At 38.3% G+C, this 24,649-nt stretch overlaps 1 protein-coding gene across 4 annotated transcripts in view; it reads right to left on the bottom strand.

Moving 5' to 3' along the window:
* LOC141286624 (semaphorin-6A-like) overlaps window positions 1–24,649 on the bottom strand; it is a 114,895-nt gene that overhangs the window by 37,648 nt on the left and 52,598 nt on the right. For all 4 annotated transcript variants that reach the window (XM_073818676.1, XM_073818677.1, XM_073818678.1 and 1 more), the window contains exons 4-9: window positions 12,967–13,027; window positions 12,598–12,660; window positions 9,794–9,895; window positions 3,860–3,950; window positions 1,665–1,784; window positions 1,444–1,532 (exon numbers count right to left, since the gene is read on the bottom strand). In XM_073818676.1, the coding sequence (XP_073674777.1) occupies window positions 1,444–1,532; window positions 1,665–1,784; window positions 3,860–3,950; window positions 9,794–9,895; window positions 12,598–12,660; window positions 12,967–13,027 (526 nt within the window). The remainder of the gene's footprint in view (window positions 1–1,443; window positions 1,533–1,664; window positions 1,785–3,859; window positions 3,951–9,793; window positions 9,896–12,597; window positions 12,661–12,966; window positions 13,028–24,649) is intronic.

Raw genomic sequence — 24,649 nt, 5'->3', positions numbered from 1 at the left:
CTACTAGTTACAGCACCAAATAAACTTGAATGAACATAAGAATCAGAACTCACTGAAATCAATCATGAATCAAGTAATCCATCAATCAGATGTCAATAAAACAACTAGAGATCAATGTCAGTTTTATCACTGAATTCAATCAATTAATGTGTTTTTGTGTCTCTTTAATGTGTGCTGACAGATCACCGATCATCTCTTCCTTTTTACTACTAGTTACAGCAGCAAATAAACTTGAATAAACATCAGAAAAATCAGAACAACTCACTGAAATCAATCATGAATCATGTAATCCATCAATCAGTGATTTAACCGCAGAAAGACCTCAGTAAAACAGCTTGAGTAAAATAAAGTCACTCATTTACCGCAGAAAAGACATTTAATAATCATAAACTCGATACTCAGCTAGAAAAAATAACTCATGATAAATATATGCACTGCATTACATATTCATGATATTTAAACTGAGCCTGTTCTTCATTATTTAATGTATGTTTGAATAAATCCATCATGAAAACATGTTACAACATCCACTGTTGAAATGTTTATATTCTAACATCAAACTGGAACAGAAACATAATTATATCATTAAAAAGGTATTGTAATACAGTTTGACTATGAAAACGGCCTTATGTGCAATAGAAATGTTTAGGAATCACTTTATTTTAGTAGAGAGACTTTTTGTACCTGACCTAATTGTCTATACATCCAAATGAATCGAATTGCAAGCTTGTGAGTCAAAATCCAATCATTATCAATTATTAGTAAGTATTAAGTAATATTATCAATTTAACTGCACTGACGCTATCAGATGAGAACAAAACTTGATCTGAACGGATCTCTATATATGACTCTATAGAACCGCTTTACAGCTCAAATTTGAACTGGTTTCATATCTGATGAAGTTTGAATCATTGATTCTCTTCAGTTGATTTGGTCTTGTATAAAGCGCTGGAGAAATAAACGTGGTTTGACATATTGTTCCTGCTGTCATAGATTCTGCCGTAATTTGAGCGCTGTTAGTGGAGTACGAGGGTCGCGTCAGGCTGGTATAATTACAGTAATCTGGCAGGTCGGTCCGTACAGTAACTGGAGAGACTCATATTCACCGGAGACGCTCAGGCTGTAATTACCCCTCACTAAATCAGAGCGATGAAGCCTCTCAAATCTCACCGTCTTCTGCCTTTGAACTCATAACAATGAGCCTTTGTCATGCACTCTTCTGTTTGCTCAAAGCACTCACAGACCAGGAAGTGAATTCTTGACTTGCAGCTATTTAGGGCCCGTCGTTCAGATAGAAGACAATGTTTTGCCTTATTTTTAGTACCTGCGTCCTGACGGGCCGCGCCCAACGTCCCTTAAAAAAAGCCTTGCATATTTCATACACCCACTTCCTGTCACTTCCTGTCTGCGAGCAAGAAAACACACTAGATGTTTTTCCCGTACCTTCCCCATGCTGTTGTACTCCATGGCGATCTCCCGAAAGAAGAAGTAGATGAAATCGCCGTAATCGACCGCCTGGACGAAATACGGCTCTGTAATCAACAAGAGCGACTGTTAGAGAAATATCAAAATGTGAAATAGAATCTAAATTTAATGAGATGAAGTCTGAGCAGCATTTTACCAGTCCTAGTTCATTCATGATTCTGTCGGTCAAATCTGCTCACCTTTCAGCCATTTGGAGTCGTGTTTGACCGTCCTGAGGGTCGGACTGTCGCCCAGACTGCGGTAGATCACCGCATCGATCGCCAGGAAGTCTGTGACCGTGGCTGAGTACAACTTCCCCTCTACAACAGAAAACAACGTTTAAACACTTCACAATGAATGCGACAACAAAACATAAAAATATCACATAAAAATTGATAATTTTGACCCACACAATGTATTCTTGACTATTGTTGGAAAATATCTGTGCTACATGAGGAGTATATATATTAAGTAGGGCCGGGACTTTAACGCGTTAATTTAGATTAATTAATTACACAAAAATAACGCGTTAAAATTTTTTAACGCATTTTAATCGCACTTAGTTTTGCACCGCGGAACGTTTCTCACTGGATGAGATTAAGCGGACCGATTATACTGGAGCACCAACTAGCGTTCAGACCAGAGCCATATAAAAAGATCAGGTTCAGACAAGCTGCGTCCGTCCTAAATAGTATTGTATGTCCCAAATCGTAGTATGTTTAAAAAAGTATTCCAAAGATTCCCGGATGGTCTACTACTTAACGATCAATGCACACTCCAACGGCTAATATTGCCCGCAACACACTGCGCCGTGAACGAGGATTCGATTAGAACTACAAACACGCATAAAAAGTGTTAAAAAACTACAAACATGGAGGATATGCGCGACCAACGGACAGGTAGAGAAAGGGGTTTGAGTGATAAATAATCAGTGTGTAACCTGATAAAAACTATTTTTTAAATGTTATCCGCGTTATATTCCATGTGCAGCAACATTTATAATGATAGGTTTGGTCATTAATGTTTAAATGCATAATTAAGCAAACACAAGAGCAGAGTTCTCGGCATGAAAGACTCGTTAAAGAACGTGCCTCTTGCTACACTTAATGGCAATATTGCACTGGTCTGTTGGACTTGGTTGAACAAAAATAAACAATATTTTGTTGCTTAAGCTTATGTATTCAGTCATTATTCAATGGTATACTAAAAATCCATGTAAAAATCTTACTTCTCACTGTTCTCAGGTCAAATATTTATATGCGATTAAAATGCGATTAATTTCGATTAATTAATTACAAAGCCTCTAATTAATTAGATTAAATTTTTTAATCGAGTCCCGGCCCTAATATTAAGTAAATATATTACTTAAGTACTTCAGGAAATATATTAAATGTAGATTTATATGTATTAAGACAGACTGGCTTGAGGAAATAGTCTATTGCATTGTTTGATAAAGTTTTTAAACTAAAGTTCTTTTTTACTATAATATAATTTTTTATAATATCTACATCTATATCTACAATATCTCTAATTTTAAATGTATTTTTTTAATTTATTCCACTCCCTGCTGTAAGCATGGCCAATATACTGTTAGTTGGTTAACTATTATGCGGATAAACACAAATAATAGTTTTCAAATGTATGGTTTTCAAAAGACAGACATACACAAAAAAGAGGAAATTTCCTATACAAATTAATGTCAAATTGATATGAATTACAAACCAGGGGCTTGTTAAAAAAAAAAGTATATTTCATGTCATTTTATTGTCGACATAAATTTATTGTAATATTTAAAAGATGTATGAATAAATGCATTTATGAACCTATTTATAATTCATTACATTCCCTGCTCACTTTTTTGGGAGGCAAATTTTTCTAAACTCGTTTTCCTTATTTTGCTGTAGGATTTACATGAAAACGAATTTCTCTTAGGAATTGCACAAATAATTACAGCGAATTGGCAAGAAGCATGTTGAATGAAACCTACTGAACATACTTCTAAAATCTGTTTTTAATTTCTAAACGTCATTTTTTGCCATGTATACTGCTGTTATTTTAGCCGTAGTAGATCTGGGAGCGCAGGACTTTCTCTGGCCTGCGACTGGAAGGTTTCACGGCCGCTAATGGAGGAATGAGTCATGCGGGTTTTCCATCCTCAGGGTTATTTTTGATGCTGTATTTCGGGGAGGGACTCCCAGAGACGCTCTCTAACCGCACCACAATAGTTTCATGTGTTTCCAGAGCGGCCGCACATAAACCGCTGCCAGCGAACGCTCTTCCCAGAAACAGGGAGCGACTGTTGCTCCGGCCGCGTCAGGGAGTTCCTCGTATTCCCGGCATTCTTCTGATAGACATTTGTTATGGAAGAGTTACGGCCGTGATGACCGCCACTTACCGGCGAACAGGGCCACGTTGGCATGTTTGGCGTCGTAGGGGCAGCGCGCCATACCGCTGATCTCATCGCCCACGGCGTCCAGACTGTCCATCTGCAGGAATGAAGGGAAAGGTCAGAGGTCAGACGTCAAACCCACCCTAACCTTCAGCGTCTGAGACTTTCGCACACTTCATGGCGTTATTTTTAAAGCTCTTCCTCTCCGCGGCCTGCCAAGACCAGCCGCTCACGCCAGCCGCTCGTTTCACTTGCTATTTCTATCTTGGCGAATCTGAAGAAGGGTCAGTCAGGAGTCAAGTGCTCACATGTGACGTATCAGGAACCCAATTAACATTCCTCCAAAAATACATGGATTAGGAATGTCACGGTTTTCCCGCTACGCAGCGTGACGGGGAGAAAGAGCAAAACAGGAATTTCACTTATTAATAAACTCGTGACAGCATCGATATTAGCAATTACAGAACAGAGTTTACAAGATCAGATAGCTGTCAAATACAGCGTTCACTTTGGTCTTTAACGTCAGATCTTCACATCTTTCCCTTTCTCTGAACAAAACCAATGCTTGCTGAATTTGTTATTATTTACAACAATAAAAGAGAATGACAAACTCTCTATTAAACACAGAACTCTTATTAACACAGATCAGATGGGTGACGTACTGAGCCACACATGACTGAGATAGATTTATTGCAGCCACAAATTAAGAATTCATTCCCACAACTCAACTCGTTCCCTCGTTTGATTAAATCACGGCCACGCTGTACGAATTCATTTCCTCGTTTTGATTTAATTAGAGTGTGGGAATGATTTAAACACTTTAAAATGAATGCAATGAATTTACACAGAACAGAAACATCCCCTCGACTACAGATACGACACACTGCGCTTCTTAAACACAATTACACAAATACTGTACATTGGATAGCAGATTAAAAAAAATATCTGACATTCGCACATTTATTTACATATATATTTATTAAAATTTCATTTAATTGTTTATCTTTTATCCATAAACCAGTCTGGACCAGCACCAGAGTGCAATGAAACAGTCTGTATAAACTAGTCTAGACCAGTTCAGAGCCAGTATAAATCAGTCTGGATCGGCACCAGACCACCAACAAAAAAACATTCTAGACCAGCTCAGAGCTAGTATAAACCAGTCTGAACCAGCACAGAACCAGTATAAACCAGTACATACCAGCTCAGAGCCAGTATAAACCATTCTAGACCAGTTCAGAGCCAGTATAAACCAGTCTGTACCAGCATCAAACCATCATAAACCAGTCTGGACCAGCACAGAGCCAGTATAAACCATTCTGGACCAGTGTAAATCAGTCTGGACCAGCACCAAACCATCATAAACCAGTCTAGATCAGCTTAGAGCCAGTATAAACCAGCCCAGACCAGAACCAGACCACTATAAACCATTCTAGACCAGTTCAGAGCCAGTATAAATCATTCTAGACCAGTTCAGAGCCAGTATAAATCAGTCTGCACCAGCATCAAACCACCATAAACCAGTCTAGATCAGCTTAGAGCCAGTATAAACCAGCCCAGACCAGTACCAGACCACTATAAACCATTCTAGACCAGTTCAGAGCCAGTATAAATCAGTCTGCACCAGCATCAAACCACCATAAACCAGTCTAGATCAGCTTAGAGCCAGTATAAACCAGCCCAGACCAGTACCAGACCACTATAAACCATTCTGGACCAGTTCAGAGCCAGTATAAATCATTCTAGACCAGTTCAGAGCCAGTATAAACCATTCTAGACCAGTTCAGAGCCAGTATAAATCAGTCTGTACCAGCATCAAACCATCATAAACCAGTCTAGATCAGCTTAGAGCCAGTATAAACCAGCCCAGACCAGAACCAGATAACTATAAACCATTCTAGACCAGTTCAGAGCCAGTATAAATCATTCTAGACCAGTTCAGAGCCAGTATAAATCAGTCTGTACCAGCATCAAACCACCATAAACCAGTCTGGACCAGCACAGAGCCAGTAAAAAACATTCTGGACCAGTGTAAACCAGTCTGGACCAGCACCAAACCATCATAAACCAGTCTAGATCAGCTTAGAGCCAGTATAAACCAGCCCAGACCAGAACCAGATAACTATAAACCATTCTAGACCAGTTCAGAGCCAGTATAAATCATTCTAGACCAGTTCAGAGCCAGTATAAATCATTCTAGATCAGTTCAGAGCCAGTATAAATCAGTCTGCACCAGCATCAAACCACCATAAACCAGTCTAGATCAGCTTAGAGCCAGTATAAACCAGCCCAGACCAGAACCAGATAACTATAAACCATTCTAGACCAGTTCAGAGCCAGTATAAATCATTCTAGATCAGTTCAGAGCCAGTATAAATCAGTCTGCACCAGCATCAAACCACCATAAACCAGTCTAGATCAGCTTAGAGCCAGTATAAACCAGCCCTGACCAGAACCAGACCACTATAAACCATTCTGGACCAGTTCAGAGCCAGTATAAACTAGTCAGAACCAGCACAGAACCAGTATAAACAGTACAGACCAGCTTGGATCCAGTATAAACCATTCTATATCAGCACCAAACTATCATAAAGCATTCTGGGTCAGTTTAGAGCCACTATAAATCAGACTGGACCAGCACAGAACCATCATAAACCAGAGTGGACCAGAGCCAGTATAAACCATTCTGGACCAGTTCAGAGCCAGTATAAACCAGTACAGAGCAGCTTAGATCCAGTATAAACCATTCTAGATCAATACCAAACTATTAACAACCATTTTGGACCATTTCAGAGCCAGTATAACAGTCTGGACCAGCACTAGACCACCATAAAGCCTTCAGAATGCGAGCAAGGCATGCCGATCATATTTGAAATAGTCCCGGGCCGTTCGTGTTGTCAGTAACGCTGCGCTCCGCCCGGCAACAGCTGATGTAATGGACACCAGCCGTAAATCCAGCAGCTCAGAGCCGGGCTGCAGATGGGCTCTCGGGAGGAGGCCGCGGATCGGAGCATCCGTTCAGGAGAACATTTGTACGCCGATGATTAATGTGGGATGACTTTGGCCCTCCAACAGACGCTCTTTTCAGAGGCGGCGCACCAGGGACATGGAAAGCAGACGCGCTGCCAGGACGGACGCTACGCCGACAGAACCGCGCCGCTCGAGGCCTTCCAAAGGCCGATCGTCCGCGGGGGAAAATCTGTGAGCGGCTAGTGCTGCTTTTGGCAAACGCGCGTCAGCATCTCTCTGCTGGACCGAGCCACTTATTAGACAGCGACGGCTGGCAGAGGATCTCGCACACGCTTGTCTTCCGGTCATTCTGTGATTCACCGACTGCAGAGCAGCAGATGATGGAGCCAAATCGAGCAAAAACACTGAACCAGCTCAAAACACACAGACTAAAGCACCCACTCAATGTGAAAACAGCATTTAGAGCCAATACATCACAGCAAACACCCTGAAAACAAGCCCAGTGTTCACTTTTTCTAAACCTGTTAAGCGACATTTAGTCCCGTCCCAATCTCACACTGACACAGAGGCCCTGCAGGTTTAATACTTTTGGACAAGATGTAAAAAAAATCATATTGCCAATTAAACAGTGTTGCGGAAAGTTACTTTTGAAAGTAATGCGTTACAATACTCCATAAAAAAAGCAACTAACTGCATTAGTTACTTTTTATGAAAAGTAACAAGTTATGTTACATTTGTGTTACATTTTGTCACCTGGGCTAGGCTGGTTTGTTTTTTTTTTTAAACAAAAAGCCCAAAAGTTACATTTTTGGCAGCTGTAAAGCTTCTTTCACACCAAAAGTGAAATAAATAATCCTCAAACTAAATAAAGAGTTTCTGTCTCTGCATTTACTCCCAATTTCTCTCAACACAGGACAAGAGAGCGGTCAGTCAGTACGGGGCAATACACAATAACTGGCATTACTTTTTTAAAAAGTAATATATTTTGTAGATTTAAAAGTCATGTTACTTTACTAGTTACTTGAAACAGTAATCTGATTACTTGTAATGCATTATCCCCAACACTGCAGATGAACCACACAGAACTGACTAAAGCTGAATTATAACACTACTGTCTTCTGTAGAGCTGCTTTACAGTTGAACTTAAGTTTTCAACAATAATTCTGTTAAGCTTCTCTGTAACAAATTGTATTGTATAACATGCTATAGAAATAAATGTGACTTGACCATTTAACAGCATGAAGCAAAATAATCATAGTCACTAATAAGAGAGACTGCAGCAGCATATCAACATCAACACCTTCAGCATGGATTCTGATTAAAGCAGTTCTTTCAGCGCTCATAAATCAGCCTGAATAAAATAAATGCCATGAAATACTGTTTAGGGCAATGCATAATGTATTAAGCACTTGAAAGCTGATTTATTTCTCATTCATATCTGACAATTGTTTTAAGTGTGTCCCAATAGAACTGCAATGCGAATTTAAGAATGAAGACTTAAAATGAACTGACATTCAAAGGATTTAATAAAAAGGAAGGCTCATCAGGGCAAACTCTGTGCAAAAGTAAAAAAAAGTTAGGAATATAATATAAATTACTTAAGCGAAACATAAACATTGTAGACTGTTTCTCATATTTTGGCATTTGATTCACTAGGAGCGCTTGAACACAGCAGTGTGAATCCGTCTTCACAGAAACATCTCTGATCTCTCCAGCAGAATAATCAAGGTGGACAATGTTTTAGACTTTCCTCTATGTTGTTTAAGACACTTCAGATTAATTCTGGCATTACAAGTGCAAACACATTTCCAGTCTTCTGATGATCTGAGTCAGGGTTTCAACAGATACAGTTCCTTGCAAAAGTATTCATACCCCTTCATTTTTTCACGTTTTGTTTTGTTGCAGCATTATGTTAAACTGCTTTAAATGAGTTTTTCCCCGCATCAATTTACACTCCATACACCATAATAATGACAAAGCAAAAAACAGATTTGCAAATTTTACAAATGTATTAAAAATAAAACCCTGAAATAAGTAGATTGCATAAGTATTCATCCCCTTAACTCAGTCCATAGTTGAAGCAGCTTTACAGCCTCAAGTGTTTTTGGGTCTGATGTGAGCATCTTTGCACATCTGCATTTGGCAATTATCTGCCATTCTTTGCCTCACCTTTTCACCTCTCCATCTCTGTCAGCTTGGACATTTTCTAGAGTCCTAGTTGTTCCAATCGTCTTCCATTATGGAGAATGCTTCTGTCAACCTTCAATGCAGCAGATTTGTTTCTGAACTCTTCTCTAGATCATCGCCTTAACGCAAGTCTGTCACTGAGCTCTACAGGCAGTTATCTTGGTTTTTGCTCTGATCTGCATTTTCAGCTGTTAGAGCTTTTCTGAGAGGTGTGTGTCTTTCTAAATCAGACTCATTCAAATGAATTTGCCACAGTTTAACTCCACTCCAAGTGTAGGAACATCTAGAAGCAATATGAATGCTCCTGAGATACATTTACAGTGTCCCAGAAAAGGGGGTGAATACTTATGCAACGGGATCTTTTCAGTTTTTTTATTTCTAATAAATTTGCAAAGCTGTTACAAACCTGTTTTGTGCTGTCATTATGGAGTATGAGATGTAGATTGATGTGGAGAAAAAAGTAATTTAAAGCAGTTTAACATAATGCTGCAACAAAACAAAATGTGAAAAAATGAAGGGGTATGAATACTTTTGCAAAAAAAAAATATTCTTTTTTGATGTTTTCTTTTTGTAATATTAAGCTAAAATCAAAAAGGAAAAATAAAGACATCCACTAGAAAAACAACACTCGTCATCATTCAGAGTGACTGAAAACAGTCGTGACCATCTGCGAGTCCTCATGTCAACCTGCATGTGTCCCGTGTCACGCTTTCATTCAGCTGTTTGAATATCAAATGTGCAGCACAGTTGAGGTCAAAGGTCACACAGTCGCTGCAGTCTTACCTTGTAGGTCCGACAGGACGGGTTGAAGGCATTGGTTCCGCACACAAACAGAGAGTCGTCGCTCTGCTGCAGCAGCACCTTGATGAAATTATGGCACTCGTCCTGAAACCAGAGGAGAAACACGTCTGTGTGCGGTACACTAAATCCACCATCATTACATCAGATCTGCTGAATCAAATCCAATGCTTACTTCTGACTAAATTTGGCCACTGATTCCAAAAATAGTGTCTCTCACACTTTCTCACTAAATAGGAGGCATTTGGTAGCATTTTTACAGACATTTGTGTGGTGAATTAGTCTTGCATTTACTCTTAAGGCCAGACACTGCAGGTGAAGAGGGTTAAAAATATTTTTGGTATTACAAGTTTTCAAAAATATTAGGTCTAAATATGCAAATAAACATTATTTAATGAAATATGCACTAATTTGCATAGATTTCCAGATCAAAAATCTAAACACTGGATTGACAAACTAGAAACAAATGGTTTTACAGAAGGGATTTTCTCAGTTCATCATGCCAAAATTTAAGAAAAAAATTAAAACAGACAGGAAACACAATTTTTTTACCATTTTGGAGGGAATAAATTGTTGTAAAAGCAAATTATATATGAGCAAATCCCTCTGTAAAAACCTTCAGGATATAGACAGGAACACAAATGTAAAGTGTGGTGTGTGTAAGTGCTGCTGAAGTGGAGGAGAAACAACTCTTGGCCTTTAGAAATATGGATTGTGATTGAAATCTATTGACACAAATAGATAAAGTGCTATAAAAGAAAGACTTAACAGTGTCTTACGGATGTTTTCTTCCCACTAGTCTGAAAAAACACTTTATAAAACACCAAAAAGCCCAAACTCTCAAACTTGACAGGTGCATGAAAAAACAGTGTTTTTGCCTGCAGTGTCTGTCCTTAATCAGCAGAAAAACACCACAAACACATGATTCCGGTCTAAATCTGAGCCAAATTACAACTATTTGATCAATTCCCAGCTTGTTTCCACATGCATGACATTATTTTAGACCTTAAAGAATTAATTAATTAATTACAGATTTGGAAAAAAACTGTATTTATTTGTTTGATTCTTTGAACATATTTTTTCCACTCCTTTGCAGATTGTAAGTTAAATGCTACATTTTGAATTGTTACATTTTGGTAAATGATACAATTTTGAAACTTTTGACATTTGCTACATTTGTTATTTTGATAAGTCATGATATACATATGTGACCCTGGAGCACAAAACTAGTCTTAAGTCGCTGGGGTATATTTGTAGCAATAACCAAGAATACATTGTATGGGTCAAAATTATCGATTTTTCTTTTATGCCAAAAATCATTAGGAAATTAAGATCATGTTCCATGAAGATATTTTGTACATTTCCCACCATAAATATATCAAAACTTAATTTCTGATTAGTAATATGCATTGCTAAGAACTTCATTTGGACAGCTTTAAAGGAGATTTTCTCAATATTTTATATTTTTTACTTTGTATCTCGGCCAAATATTGTCCTATCCTAACAAACCAAACATCAATGGAAAGCTTTGTTTATTTGACTATAAATCATAATTTTGCCATTTTTGCCTTTGTTATGATAGGAAATCATACTACGTAGACAAAAAGGGAAACATTTAAAGTTTTTAATTGATATTTTTGAACTCCTGAAGGCCTTTTCTTTGCAAACATGATCCAGATGTTTTCTGCTGTGTCTGTGGTGTTTCACAGAAACAGAAGATGACACATTTTGTGAAAAGGGCTTATTTTGCTAAATGGAGTATTTGAACATTTTTCCACTCCCCTGCAGCTTGTGAGTTATTTATTTTGCGCTCTTCTTTGTGACATTAAAACTAAAATCTTTGACATTTGCCTGCTTTGGCAGATCATTAAAGGTGCCATAGAATGGAAAACTGCATTTACCTTGGCATAGTTGAATAATAACAGTTCAGTACATGGACATGACATACCATGAGTCTCAAACACCATCGTGTCCTCCTTCTTATATAAATCTAGTGTTTGCAAAAGACCACCGAAAAACAGGTCAATTCCAACATAACACCGTCTATTACGCAATAGTCCCGATCGTTAATAGTCACGCCCCCAACATTTGCATCGCCCAATCATCAGTATCGAAGAGACACGGTTAGCTTAATGCTAGCGCTAGCCTTACATTGCAGTACATAAGATTTCACTTCCCACATAAACAGAGAGATGACTGCCTGATGATGGCCAATGATTTACAGATCCTGAGCATCACTAACAAGCATCTGAACTTGTGTGGTAAGAAGTATCGCTGCAGTATAACGTTACACAGAGCACATGCCATCACAATAGTGAGAGTAAAATGTTGCGGATTCAAAACGGCAGATTCAACAAACCGCATATTAAAAGCGGCTAGAGCTCCGTAATTACATATATATTTCCTCCATGTGCGAGCTATAGAGATGAGCCGCTCTGTGAAACAGCCAATCAGAGCAGAGCTCATTAATATTCATGAACCTTCCAAATAAGGCAATACCAGAGCATTTCATTCTAGGGACAAATCCTAGGGTTGTAAATGGAGCTGTAAAACCATTTCTGGAGATTTTTTGCCCTTTCCTATGCCATATTCCTTCTATGTAGATCTCAGAGAACAATTTAAAATATTGTATAAATGCATTCTATGGCACCTTTAAAGCTGAATGCACAGTACATAAAACTGCACATGGAAAGTCTATACTGTTATTTTCTAACTTGGCATCAAATGATGTAATATTAGGTTTTTGCCAATCAGCTGAATTTTTGATCACGATGGTGGCACAAGCGTACCTTGTGTTTCCCTTTCATCCTGCAGGTGTCCACGTCGGCCTGTCTGGACTTCCACGTCAGCTTCTGTGGACAGGAAATCAATGTGAGATCGATAGATTGGACTCAATTACAGCTCTCTGTCACGGCCCCGAGGGTCAAACGAGCCCCGATGACTGATTAAACTACATCCCGCTCAGATCCATCTCCATCAATCAGCCGGTTAATCGCTGGCTCGCATACGCACATGAATCAGGGCCCAGCGGCGTGACGCATGACAGCGGCTCCTGATGGGATAAAGCTCTTAGAGAGAGAGAGAGAGAGAGAGAGAGAGAGAGAGAGAGACACTGGCAGGTAATTAAGAGGAGGACAGAACTCTATGCTCAGACTCACCTTACTGAAGAAGATCTCCTCCGTGTCGGCCGTCTCCATGTCCAGCGTGTAAATGTGATCCCTGTCAAGACATTCACACTGTCATTCGTCTTCAGCTTCATTCATGTGAGGAAACAGACTAAATAAAATAAAAACTATCATATTAACTAGAGCCAAGTCTGATGACAAACTTTACAGTTGGTTTGAAAAAGCCAAGCCAGAGAGATTGAAACATTTCACTAGCTTCAAGTAGTTCGAAAGTCCATCAGAAAAATAGACAACCAGACGACACGATTAGCAAATTACTAGCATGTTACTGGCATGATTAGCAAGTTAATCCCTGCTGAAAAAAAAAAACAGCTAAGACCAGCCTGGCCAGGCTGGAAAAGTGGCCAAAACCCCTCTAAAACCAGCCTGCCTTCCAGCTATGACCAGCTAAACCCAGCCAACCAGCCTAGGCAAGAATAGCATGTTACTAGCATGTTGCTAGCATGATTAGCCTGTAACTAGCATGTTCCTAATACGATAAGCATGTTGCTAGCATGATTAACAAGTTACTAACAAGAATTTATCGTGATTAGCAAGTGACTAACTTGTTTCTAGCATGATAAGCATACTAGCCTGTGGTTAGCATGTTTTTAACACTATTAGCATGTTGCTAGAATTTTTTCACAAGATTACTGTTACTAGCATGTTAGCATGATTAACAAGTTTCTAGCATGTTTCTAACATGATTAGCATGTTGCTAACTTGTTTTTCACATGATTACCATGTTATTAGCATGTTGCTAGCATTTTTCTAACACGATTAGCATGTTCCTAGCTTGTTTTTCACATGATTAGTATGTTGCTAACTAGTTTTTCACATGATTACCATGTTATTAGCATGTTAGCATGATTAACAAGTTACTGTTTCTAGTATTATTAGCATGCTACTAGCATGATTAGCAAGTTACTATCATGTTGCGAGCATGTTTCTAATACGATAAGCATGTTGCTAGCATTAACATGTTGCTAACTAGTTTTTCACACGATTAACATGTTGTTAGCATGTTTAAAACACAATTAACATTTTGCTAACTTGTTTTTCTCATGGTTACCATGTTAGCATGATTAACAAGTTACTGTTTCTAGTATTATTAGCATGTTACTAGCCTGTTTTTAACAGGATTAGCATGTTGCTAGCATGTTATCATGTTCTTAGCGTGATTACAAGTTACAAGCACGTTGCTAGGATGTTTCTAATACAATAAGCATGTTGCTAGCATTAGCATGTTGTTAACTAGTTTTTCACATGATTAGCATGTTGTTAGCATTTGAGCACAATTAACATTTTGCTAACTTGTTTTTCTCATGGTTACCATGTTAGCATGATTAACAAGTTACTGTTTCTAGTATTATTAACATGTTACTAGCCTGTTTTTAACAGGATTAGCATGTTGCTAGCATGTTTTTCACATGATTAGCTTGTTATTAGCATGTTAGCATGATTAACAAGTTACTGTTTCTAGTATTATTAGCATGTTACTAGCCTGTTTATCACATGATTAGCATGTTGACAACTTGTTTTTCACATCATTAGCATGTTGTTAGCATGTTGCTAGCATGTTTCTAACATGATCAGTCTGAAGTTCTGACCCGAGTTTGGTGGTTGTAGCTTTAAAAATTTAGGAGGAGATACATTTTTTAAATTTAGTCTCAGAAGAAGAAGAAAAAGAAGTAGTTTAAACAGGATCACAATAAGCTGGCTTTTTCAAGACAACTTAGGAACTATAATAGTATACAAATACTAACACAACTATGCAAAAGTTAAAGGAAAAAGTAATAAAACTGTACATAAATATATAAACAGACTAAATAAATATCATAAACATTTATGGACCAGGATGAAAGAACACTTCATTTCCCAGAATGCCATTAGCTGATGAATTCCTCATCATGGGAACTCAGCCAGTTCCAGTTGAACTTGTATTGTTCTGGTTGTTTGTGGAATAGTGAGCTGTCATGTGGATGTTCATATGTGTGTAAGATCGTCATCTCATGCGACTGGAACATGTTTTGAATCTATTCCAACGTTCAGACCCGAGTCGACTTCAATCGAATCTTCCTCGCTGCCTCAATCTAATAGAAAAGCCATTTGTGAAATGAGTGTTGTGTGGGTCACCAGAGGCGCAGTCATCTCTAGACAAATACAATTCCTCAAACGTTATGAAAAGCCCAGTAATTAATCACAGTGGCATCATAAGAGTGTGTTCAGTGTGACGGACAGAAACAGTGGTTCAGTTCTCCAGCAGCATTCAGCATTTCAGTGTGTGTGTGTGTGTGTGTGTGAGTGTGTGTGAGTGAGAGAGAGAGAGAGAGAGAGAGAGAGAGAGAGAGAGAGAGAGAGAGAGAGAGAGAGAGTGTGTGTGTGTGTGTGTGTGTGTGTGTGTGTGTGTGTGTGTGTGTGTGTGTGTGAGCACCAGAGATTGTGTTTCCGACAGATGCATTTCAATCAGCACAGGTACGTGTCGCTCATTAGTGAAACTCCATTCTAGTGAGTAATTAGTGCTGATCTCAGAGAGAACTGATGAAGTTACTGCAGAGCAGAACGAGAACACTCTGTGTGTCTAATTCAGTTTCTTTTATTTCAGGTCTGATCAAATGCGGGTGGTTTTCATCAAACCCATGGACTCTGAGCCAAATTCATTTTCAATGCAGCTTTCAAAAGACAAAATTCAATATTTTACATTTGCTCGTTACGTTGCATGATTACTGTACGTGAAAAATGATTTGCGAGTTCGCCCTTACATCTAATCTGCTTGAGCGAGTAATAAGCATATTTTGGCGTGCTGTCCTGGGGAAGGGTTCCGGGCCTGGAATACAGGCCGGACCCAGAGAACTCCCCGTCCCTAGTTTGGGATAGAAACACATTAGAAGTGGGGAGTTGGGGTGGAGGAGGGATGCCAAGAAACTGTCGCTGGATGGAGGTAAGACGGCTGGCTATATATATATGATGCGCTAATTCGATGATTGGCTAAACGAGTTACACCTGTGCCAAATAGATTGATTATCTGATTGTGCTCCTCCTGAACCTTGTTAATAAAACATCATTAAATGCCCAAACATGTCATAATGAGGTGTGCGAACCACAGTAGTGTTTACATCTGAGTGACTCAGGGAATCCGGCCAAAACTTGAAAAATGAATTTATTTGTCAATAAACACTAAAGCATGATTAGCAAGATACTAGCATGTTTCTAACATGTTAGCATGTTTTTCACATGATTACTGACATGTTGCTAGCATGATTAACAAGTTACTAACAAGAATTTATCAGGATTAACAAAGTTACTGACATGTTCTTAGGATGATTAGCAAGTTACTAGCATGTTGCTATCTTGATTTTCACATGATTAACATGTTGCTAACATGATTAGCAAGTTTTGAGCATGTTGCTAACATGATTAGCAAGTTTTGAGCATGTTTCTAACATGATTAGCATGTTACTAACAAGAATTTATCATGATTAGCAAAGTTATATGGTTTATAGCATGGCTAGCACATTTCTAGCATAAGCATGTTGCTAGCATGATTAGCAAGTTACAAGCATGATGTTTTTAACAAGATTAGCCTCAGATTTCTGAGACAATTTAATGTTCAATGCAGCTTTCAAAAGACAAAATCTTGTCAGGCATATTTACAGCAAAAATCAATTCATGACATATTAAAAGAACTAAAAACACCAAGTAGTTGTATTTTACGTTTTTAAATGTTGCCACTATCGTAGGTTTTGCCCATTTGTCAGTAAGAATTTTTTTACTCATTTAAAACAAATCCAATGTAATATGCTCCTTATTCTTTTATATAGTTTAATATGTACAAGTCAGAATAAACATGTTGTTTGAATTTTGACATTAATATTGTGTTACACTGAATGACAATCTAACATTATTTCAACCAAATTCTGACATTTTATTCTCCAAAACCTTAAAAGTAAACACTTTACTTACATTTAATGTCTTTTCTATAGACATAAAATCACTTTTGTACATTTCTTTTGAAGTGGACATCTTAATGTATTTGACCCACATATAACTGGACATTCAGAAATAATGGTTTTATAACTTAAATGGGAACATTACCACTAAAGCATTATTCATAGATTTTCTTTTGTCATATCATCCAGAGACAGACTCCATGAAGCAGAGGCAGATCTGAGGCGCTCATCACTGACTATCATCAGCAGCAGCAGCACTATAGTGACGAGTGTTAAACAGCTCTAATAAACGCTCTCTCTCCAGCAGGACACGTCCCACATCATTAACTTTAGGGATGTTTATCTTGAGCGCTTCTCATTCCCACAGATTTACATCTTAAACGCTCCTGCTATGACAGAGAGCTGAGCCACGGTCAGTCAGTGTGATACTGTTGTGCACATGTGATCATATTCACTATAACCCACACCTTAGTTACCCATAGTTTCTCCTTGCACATATCTCCTATAAGTGCACTTAGAACTTATACCTATATCCTGCACTTGCTGCGTATTGCACTTCTGGTTAGACTCCATTTCGTTGCCTTGTACTTGTAATGACAAACTTGAATATTCTAATCTAAACCTGTGATCATATTCACTGTAACCCACACCTGTGAGCACATTCACACCAGTGATGGACAGCAAGCTGTACTTGCATACATTTTACAAGTATCTGTACTTTATCAGAGTAGTTCTATTTTGGGAATCTTTCACTTCACAACATTCCAGAGCATAATACAGTACGTTTGACTACACATTTCATGAAAACACCTCATTCCTCATCGCTTCAAGCGACGAGTCGTTATATTTTCACATTTTCAGCCTGTTACTGAAATACGAACAGTCTGACCTGACCACAAACACTTCAACTAGTTAATGTGTTTACATCATGTCGAGAAGAAGCTGTGAAAACAAATTTGTGTTTTATTGCCAAAAGAAGATAACTTTTTCAAAAATTCATTCATTTTTTTCCATGATACCACAACAAAACAATTTGAACCTTTTGTTGTGTGCTCACCATTTTACTGAGTCAGCTTCTCGAATCTAAGCTTTTATCTTCTGTGCCAATCACAACAGGCTTGGCCAGCTGACCAATCAGAGCAGAGTATGCTTATGGAAGGGAGGAGTTTACAGACATTACGCTCAAAGCTGGTTGGAACAAACAGTTTTGAAATCAATGTATAAATGTATATTCTGATGTTTTCTGACCTTAGATGCATTTAAACCTGTTAGGGGACTCCAATTCAATATTAGGACACATTAAATAAAACATATGACCTGCTCTTTAAGAGTTGTAAACATTTTATCTTGTACTACAGGATTTTTGAAATGGACCACAAAACTAGTCAAACTGAATAAATAAGCTTTCCATTGATGTCTGGTTTGTTAGGATAGGACAATATCTGGCCCAGATACAACTAATGGAAAATCTGAGGGTGCAAAAAAAATCTAATTATTGTAAATATTGTTGTAAGTATTGTTACGGTAGGAATTGTACATAATGTCATAAAAGAAAAATTAATCATTTTGTGCTCCAGGGTCACAAATGTTATGTTTAAATATGCAAATGTTCTAATTCAATATCCACAAATTTGCACAAAACACCTTCACATAAATCTGAACACTGGAGATCCAAGTATGATCAAGCCAAGATCATAGTTCTTGTTTGATTTCATCATATTAGACTTCCAGAGAAGCAGAAATCATGTTTAACATGATTTATCATGCTGATTTCTTATATCAGTGGATATAAATTATTATAGTGGTTTTCACAGTTTTTCCTTTATAAACTTCTGACTGAATTGAGCCATAAAGAATTTTGTTGTATTTCTGTGACAATGACAATAAAGAATCTGTCTATCTAGCCTATGAGTTTTCATAACTGATTGTGTAATTTTCCTGTTGATCTCTGTGCGGCTGCTCTCACACAATCTGTATTGTATAAAGCAATGTAGAAATAAACATGACTGACTACAGAGCATCAGATTAGACAAAAAAAAAAAACATTTGTCCAAAGGAAAGAAAGCGAAAAATCCATCAGATTCAAACAAGCATATATCTGCTAAACACGAACTAAAACACACAATTCCCATCACGTTTGATGGGTTTTATAGGTCTGGGTTTGAGAGCAGGTCTGATGGTGTTTGTGCCGGTCGTCCAGCAGCTCAACAGAGGCTCTTTGTGCGCAGGAATGCGCTTCTCATGCGGGTGAGCGCAGGCCGGCCGCGTCCATCTGGTGGCCTTTTGTCAAACTCTCTCGCTGTGTGTTCGCAGAGAAAGGAGCTCATTAGTATGCGCCTCACACCTGTCAATCCACACCAGCACGACACCCCCTCGCCGAGGCTCCGCCCTTCATCACGCGTGAGCCGTCACACGCGCTTCTAGAGCGTTCTGGTGTTTTCTCAGCTGTTCTGGTGTCAGTGGCAGCAACGTTTCCCTGTTCTCATGACGGGGGGGTTTGGGTTTGGGTTGCTACGGGACGCTGCGGTCGCAGCCGGAGGAATGTGGACAATGTCCCGCATGCACCTCCAGACCCGCTGACACCAGCCCCACAGAGCTCAGCTGTGATTCTCTCTGTCTCTGTGTGTGTGTGTGTGTGTGTGTGTGTGTGTGCGCACACTTGTGCAGCTATCTTTGTGAGGGCCGGTTTGAGTGAGGACAATTTTGTAAAGTGGACATTTTGGCCAGTCCCTCACTTTCTGAGACTCATCTAAAGGCCTGTTTGATGGTCAAGACTTGGTTTTAGGGATCAGGTAATAGTTAGGTTTAGGCTGAGGCACTTAGTTCTGATAGGAAGGTTTAGGGCAGTGGTTGGGAACGTTTTGGTCTTTGACAAATATGACGTGGCTCGACAACTGTCTCCGTTCATTCAAATACAAATCCCACTTATCTGAGCGCCATCAGCTGGTGTCGGTGAATGAGGAGGTGTCATATCAATCACGAGTGCAGTATGGAGTACCTCAAGGCTCAGTACTAGGGCCATTACTTTTTACGCTTTATATGTTACCCTTGGGAGATATCATCAGGAAACATGGTGTTAGCTTTCACTGTTACGCTGATGATACGCAGCTCTACATTTCTTCACGGCCCGGCGAAACATACCAATTTGAAAAACTAATGGAATGCATAGATATAAAAAACTGGATGAGTAACTTCTTACTGCTAAATTCTGAAAAAAGGTGTTCATTATTGGACCCAAAACCTCTCCATGTAATAACTTTAAACACCGTCTAATACTCGATGACTGCTCTGTTAATTCTTCGTCATCAGGAACCTAGGTGTGCTATTCGATAGCAGTCTGTCCTTTGAAAGCCACATTTGCAAAAGTGCATTTTTTCCATCTCAAAAATATATCGAAATGATGACCTATGCTCTCGATGTCAAATGCAGAAATGTTAATTAATTAATGCTTTATTGGGTGGTTGTTCTGCACGCTTAATAAACAAACTCCAGCTGGTCCAAAATGCAGCAGCTAGAGTTCTGACTAGAACCAGAAAGTATGACCATATTAGCCCGGTTCTGTCAGCACTGCACTGGCTCCCTATTAAACATCGTATAGATTTTAAAACCTTACTAATTACTGATAAAGCCCTCAATGGTTTAGCTCCTCAGTACTTGAGTGAGTTCTTATCATATTATAGTCCCTCACGTCCGCTGCGTTCTCAAAACTCTGGCAATTTGAAACCTAGAATATCAAAATCAACTGCCGGCGGCAGATCATTTTCTTATTTAGCGCCATTAACCAGAAATGAAAAATGTGCATGTTTTTCATTCATTCAGTATGTGATGCTGCACATTTGTTTAAGTTGTACATGGATAAAAAAAGGTTTTATTTTTATTATAGTAATATGTTTTTTTTCAATGGCTCTTTTGAAACAATGCACTCACCAAAAAAAAAAAAATAATAGTCTCTTTGGTGAAAAAAGGTCCCTGACCCCTGGTTTAGGGTTAGGAGCCAGATATTGCATTGTCCTCACAAAGATAGCTATTCAGAGTTGTGTTCGTGTTCATGTCACACACTGACAAATTTCAGCTCAATATCTCACATTTACTGAGGTCTGAATCCCTTTGAGCTCAAAATCTGCGTCTATGCATCTCCAGTATCCAGTATCTATGCAATCACCGACTAAATCTATAATTACAGACTTTTTAAATCACATTTCTCAATAGCTCAGTCACTTTTCCAACACTCTTCACACAACAGCAGTGTCTGTGGGCTAAACTGTGGATCATTTATCTTTGCTTTGGCACAAAATGCATTCAATGAATGAATCTTTCAAATGACATAAACACCCAAAATCCTCCAGAACTCAATGTACCTACTGGACAGTTTACACACACTTTACAAAACTGTTAAGGTGAGACACTGCAGGTGAATAGAGTAAAAAAATGAACTAATAGTTATGACCTTACTGACCCAGTTGATTGATTACTTTGATAACTGCAAACATGTTTTGTATTACAAGTTTTCTAAAATGTTAGGTTTTAATATGCAAATGAGGCATTAATTAAATAATAAACTAATTTGCATACGTCTCTAGTACAAAAATCTAAACACTGGATGAAGTCAGCTTCAAAATTCTTGTTTTTTTTTTTTGACATATTAGAGTCAAATGTTTTTACGGAGGGATCTCATTTTGTCACTCCATAATTCAGAAAATACTTAGAACAGGCAGAAAACTTTTACATTTTTTTGGAGAATAAAATATATAAAACCAAGCAAAATATACAGGTCCTTTTCAAAAAATTAGCATATTGTGATAAAGTTCATTATTTTCTGTAATGTACTGATAAACATTAGACTTTCATATATTTTAGATTCATTACACACAACTGAAGTAGTTCAAGCCTTTTATTGTTTTAATATTGATGATTTTGGCATACAGCTCATGAAAACCCAAAATTCCTATCTCAAAAAATTAGCATATTTCATCCGACCAATAAAAGAAAAGTGTTTTTAATACAAAAAAAGTCAACCTTCAAATAATTATGTTCAGTTATGCACTCAATACTTGGTCTGGAATCCTTTTGCAGAAATGACTGCTTCAATGCGGCGTGGCATGGAGGCAATCAGCCTGTGGCACTGCTGAGGTGTTATGGAGGCCCAGGATGCTTCGATAGCGGCCTTAAGCTCATCCAGAGTGTTGGGTCTTGCGTCTCTCAACTTTCTCTTCACAATATCCCACAGATTCTCTATGGGGTTCAGGTCAGGAGAGTTGGCAGGCCAATTGAGCACAGTAATACCATGGTCAGTAAACCATTTACCAGTGGTTTTGGCACTGTGAGCAGGTGCCAAGTCGTGCTGAAAAATGAAATCTTCATCTCCATAAAGCTTTTCAGCAGATGGAAGCATGAAGTGCTCCAAAATCTCCTGATAGCTAGCTGCATTGACCCTGCCCTTGATAAAACACAGTGGACCAACACCAGCAGCTGACACGGCACCCCAGACCATCACTGACTGTGGGTACTTGACACTGGACTTCAGGCATTTTGGCATTTCCCTTTCCCCAGTCTTCCTCCAGACTCTGGCACCTTGATTTCCGAATGACATGCAAAATTTGCTGTCATCCGAAAAAAGTACTTTGGACCACTGAGCAACAGTCCAGTGCTGCTTCTCTGTAGCCCAGGTCAGGCGCTTCTGCCGCTGTTTCTGGTTCAAAAGTGGCTTGACCTGGCGCCTGTACACGGTGGCTCTGGATGTTTCTACTCCAGACTCAGTCCACTGCTTCCGCAGGTCCCCCAAGGTCTGGAATCGGTCCTTCTCCACAATCTTCCTCAGGGTCCGGTCACCTCTTCTCGTTGTGCAGCGTTTTCTGCCACACTTTTTCCTTCCCACAGACTTCCCACTGAGGTGCCTTGATACAGCACTCTGGGAACAGCCTATTCGTTCAGAAATGTCTTTCTGTGTCTTACCCTCTTGCTTGAGGGTGTCAATGATGGCCTTCTGGACAGCAGTCAGGTCGGCAGTCTTACCCATGATCGCGGTTTTGAGTAATGAACCAGGCTGGGAGTTTTTAAAAGCCTCAGGAATCTTTTGCAGGTGTTTAGAGTTAATTAGTTGATTCAGATGATTAGGTTAATAGCTCGTTTAGAGAACCTTTTCATGATATGCTAATTTTTTTAGATGATTTTTCATGAGCTGTATGCCAAAATCATCAATATTAAAACAATAAAAGGCTTGAACTACTTCAGTTGTGTGTATTGAATCTAAAATATATGAAAGTCTAATGTTTATCAGTACATTACAGAAAATTAACTATCACAATATGCTAATTTTTTGAAAAGGACCTGTATATGAACAAAAAAACCTTCAGGATATAGACAGGAATACAAATGTAAAGTGTGGTGTGTGTAAGTGCTGCTGAAGTGGAGATTTATGGCTCAGTGTCTTGGCCTCTAAAAATCTGTATTGTAATTGAAATCTATTGACACAAATAGATAAAGTGCTATAAAAGAAAGACTTAACAGTGTCTTTTAGATGTTTTCTTTCCACTAGTCTTACAAAAACACTATGAAAAGCCCAAAATCTCAAACTTGACAGGTGTTTTTGCCTGCAGTGTCTCCCCTTAAACTTGAGATTAAATCCTAATATAATACTAAACTATGCCAGAAGTCTGTGGCATTTCTACAGTTATACTGTTTTGAAATATATACCCAATGTAATAAATATGAAATGCCATCAAAACCATTTGATAAGGCTTAACACCAACACTGTGTTAGACTTACAATTGGGAAACTAAGGATATGTTCTCATGACAAAGATTTGCTAAAAAAAGAAAAGCTTTTCCTTTGCATTGTTTGTGTACAGACGACAACTTCAAAACGATCCCTGTTCACACGGATCCACAGAAATGACTAAAATGCTGTATTATTCATGCCAGGCCAGTAGTTGATGTCATTTTGTAAAGAAACACTATGTGAACACATAATACACATGCACTTCACGTTTCTGTAGTTTACAGGCTTCCTACACGTTTTCCATTTGTAAATTCTAACTTTCTCCAGACTCAAATTTCCAAACTCTCAGTAATTTTTTTAGATAACATTTAACATAACTAGTTCACACACACACAAAAAAATTCTGTTTTTTTTTTTTCATCGATTTTCTCGAAGTAGCAAAATACATTCACGCAAGAAACTTTGTGCCCTTGAGAAACTATTTACATGCACATTTTGGCATGCTTATGCATTGCAATCTCTAGTTTTATTTAACCTATTTCCTTTGTGCATCACTGATATCTTACTATGAATAAAACAAGAGCACGGATGCACATAAATTAATAGAGATCAACTTGCACAAAATTTGTCTTTCCTTATAGTAGCACCTCTAATATCAAGGCCTAATGTCCAATTGAACACATCTTCTGTAAATTCTTCTTTTGTGTTTTCTTAAGTCTGGAAATTCAAATATTTTTTCATACTCTGCTCTCTTTTTTCCATGCTTTTTCAGAACTGGAAATTACTTAAATTCCAAACTTTTCCAGACCTATATTTCCAAACCTCTCAGTAGATTTTTTTTTTTAGATAACATTTAACATAACTAGTTCACTCAGTATTATTTTCAGCTTTATATTTTGTATAGTTACAGTCATCTGTAAATATAATTTTTTCAGGGTTTTTTCATTGATTTTCTTAAAGTAGCAACATACAGAGGCCCTAAAATAAAATAATTATTATAATAATAAATA

The sequence above is a fragment of the Garra rufa genome, chromosome 15 (assembly GCF_049309525.1).
Source record: "Garra rufa chromosome 15, GarRuf1.0, whole genome shotgun sequence".
NCBI classification, from domain to species: domain Eukaryota; kingdom Metazoa; phylum Chordata; class Actinopteri; order Cypriniformes; family Cyprinidae; genus Garra; species Garra rufa.
The sequence above is the reverse complement of the archived record's forward strand: the minus strand, read 5'-3'. Positions and strand labels throughout refer to the sequence as shown.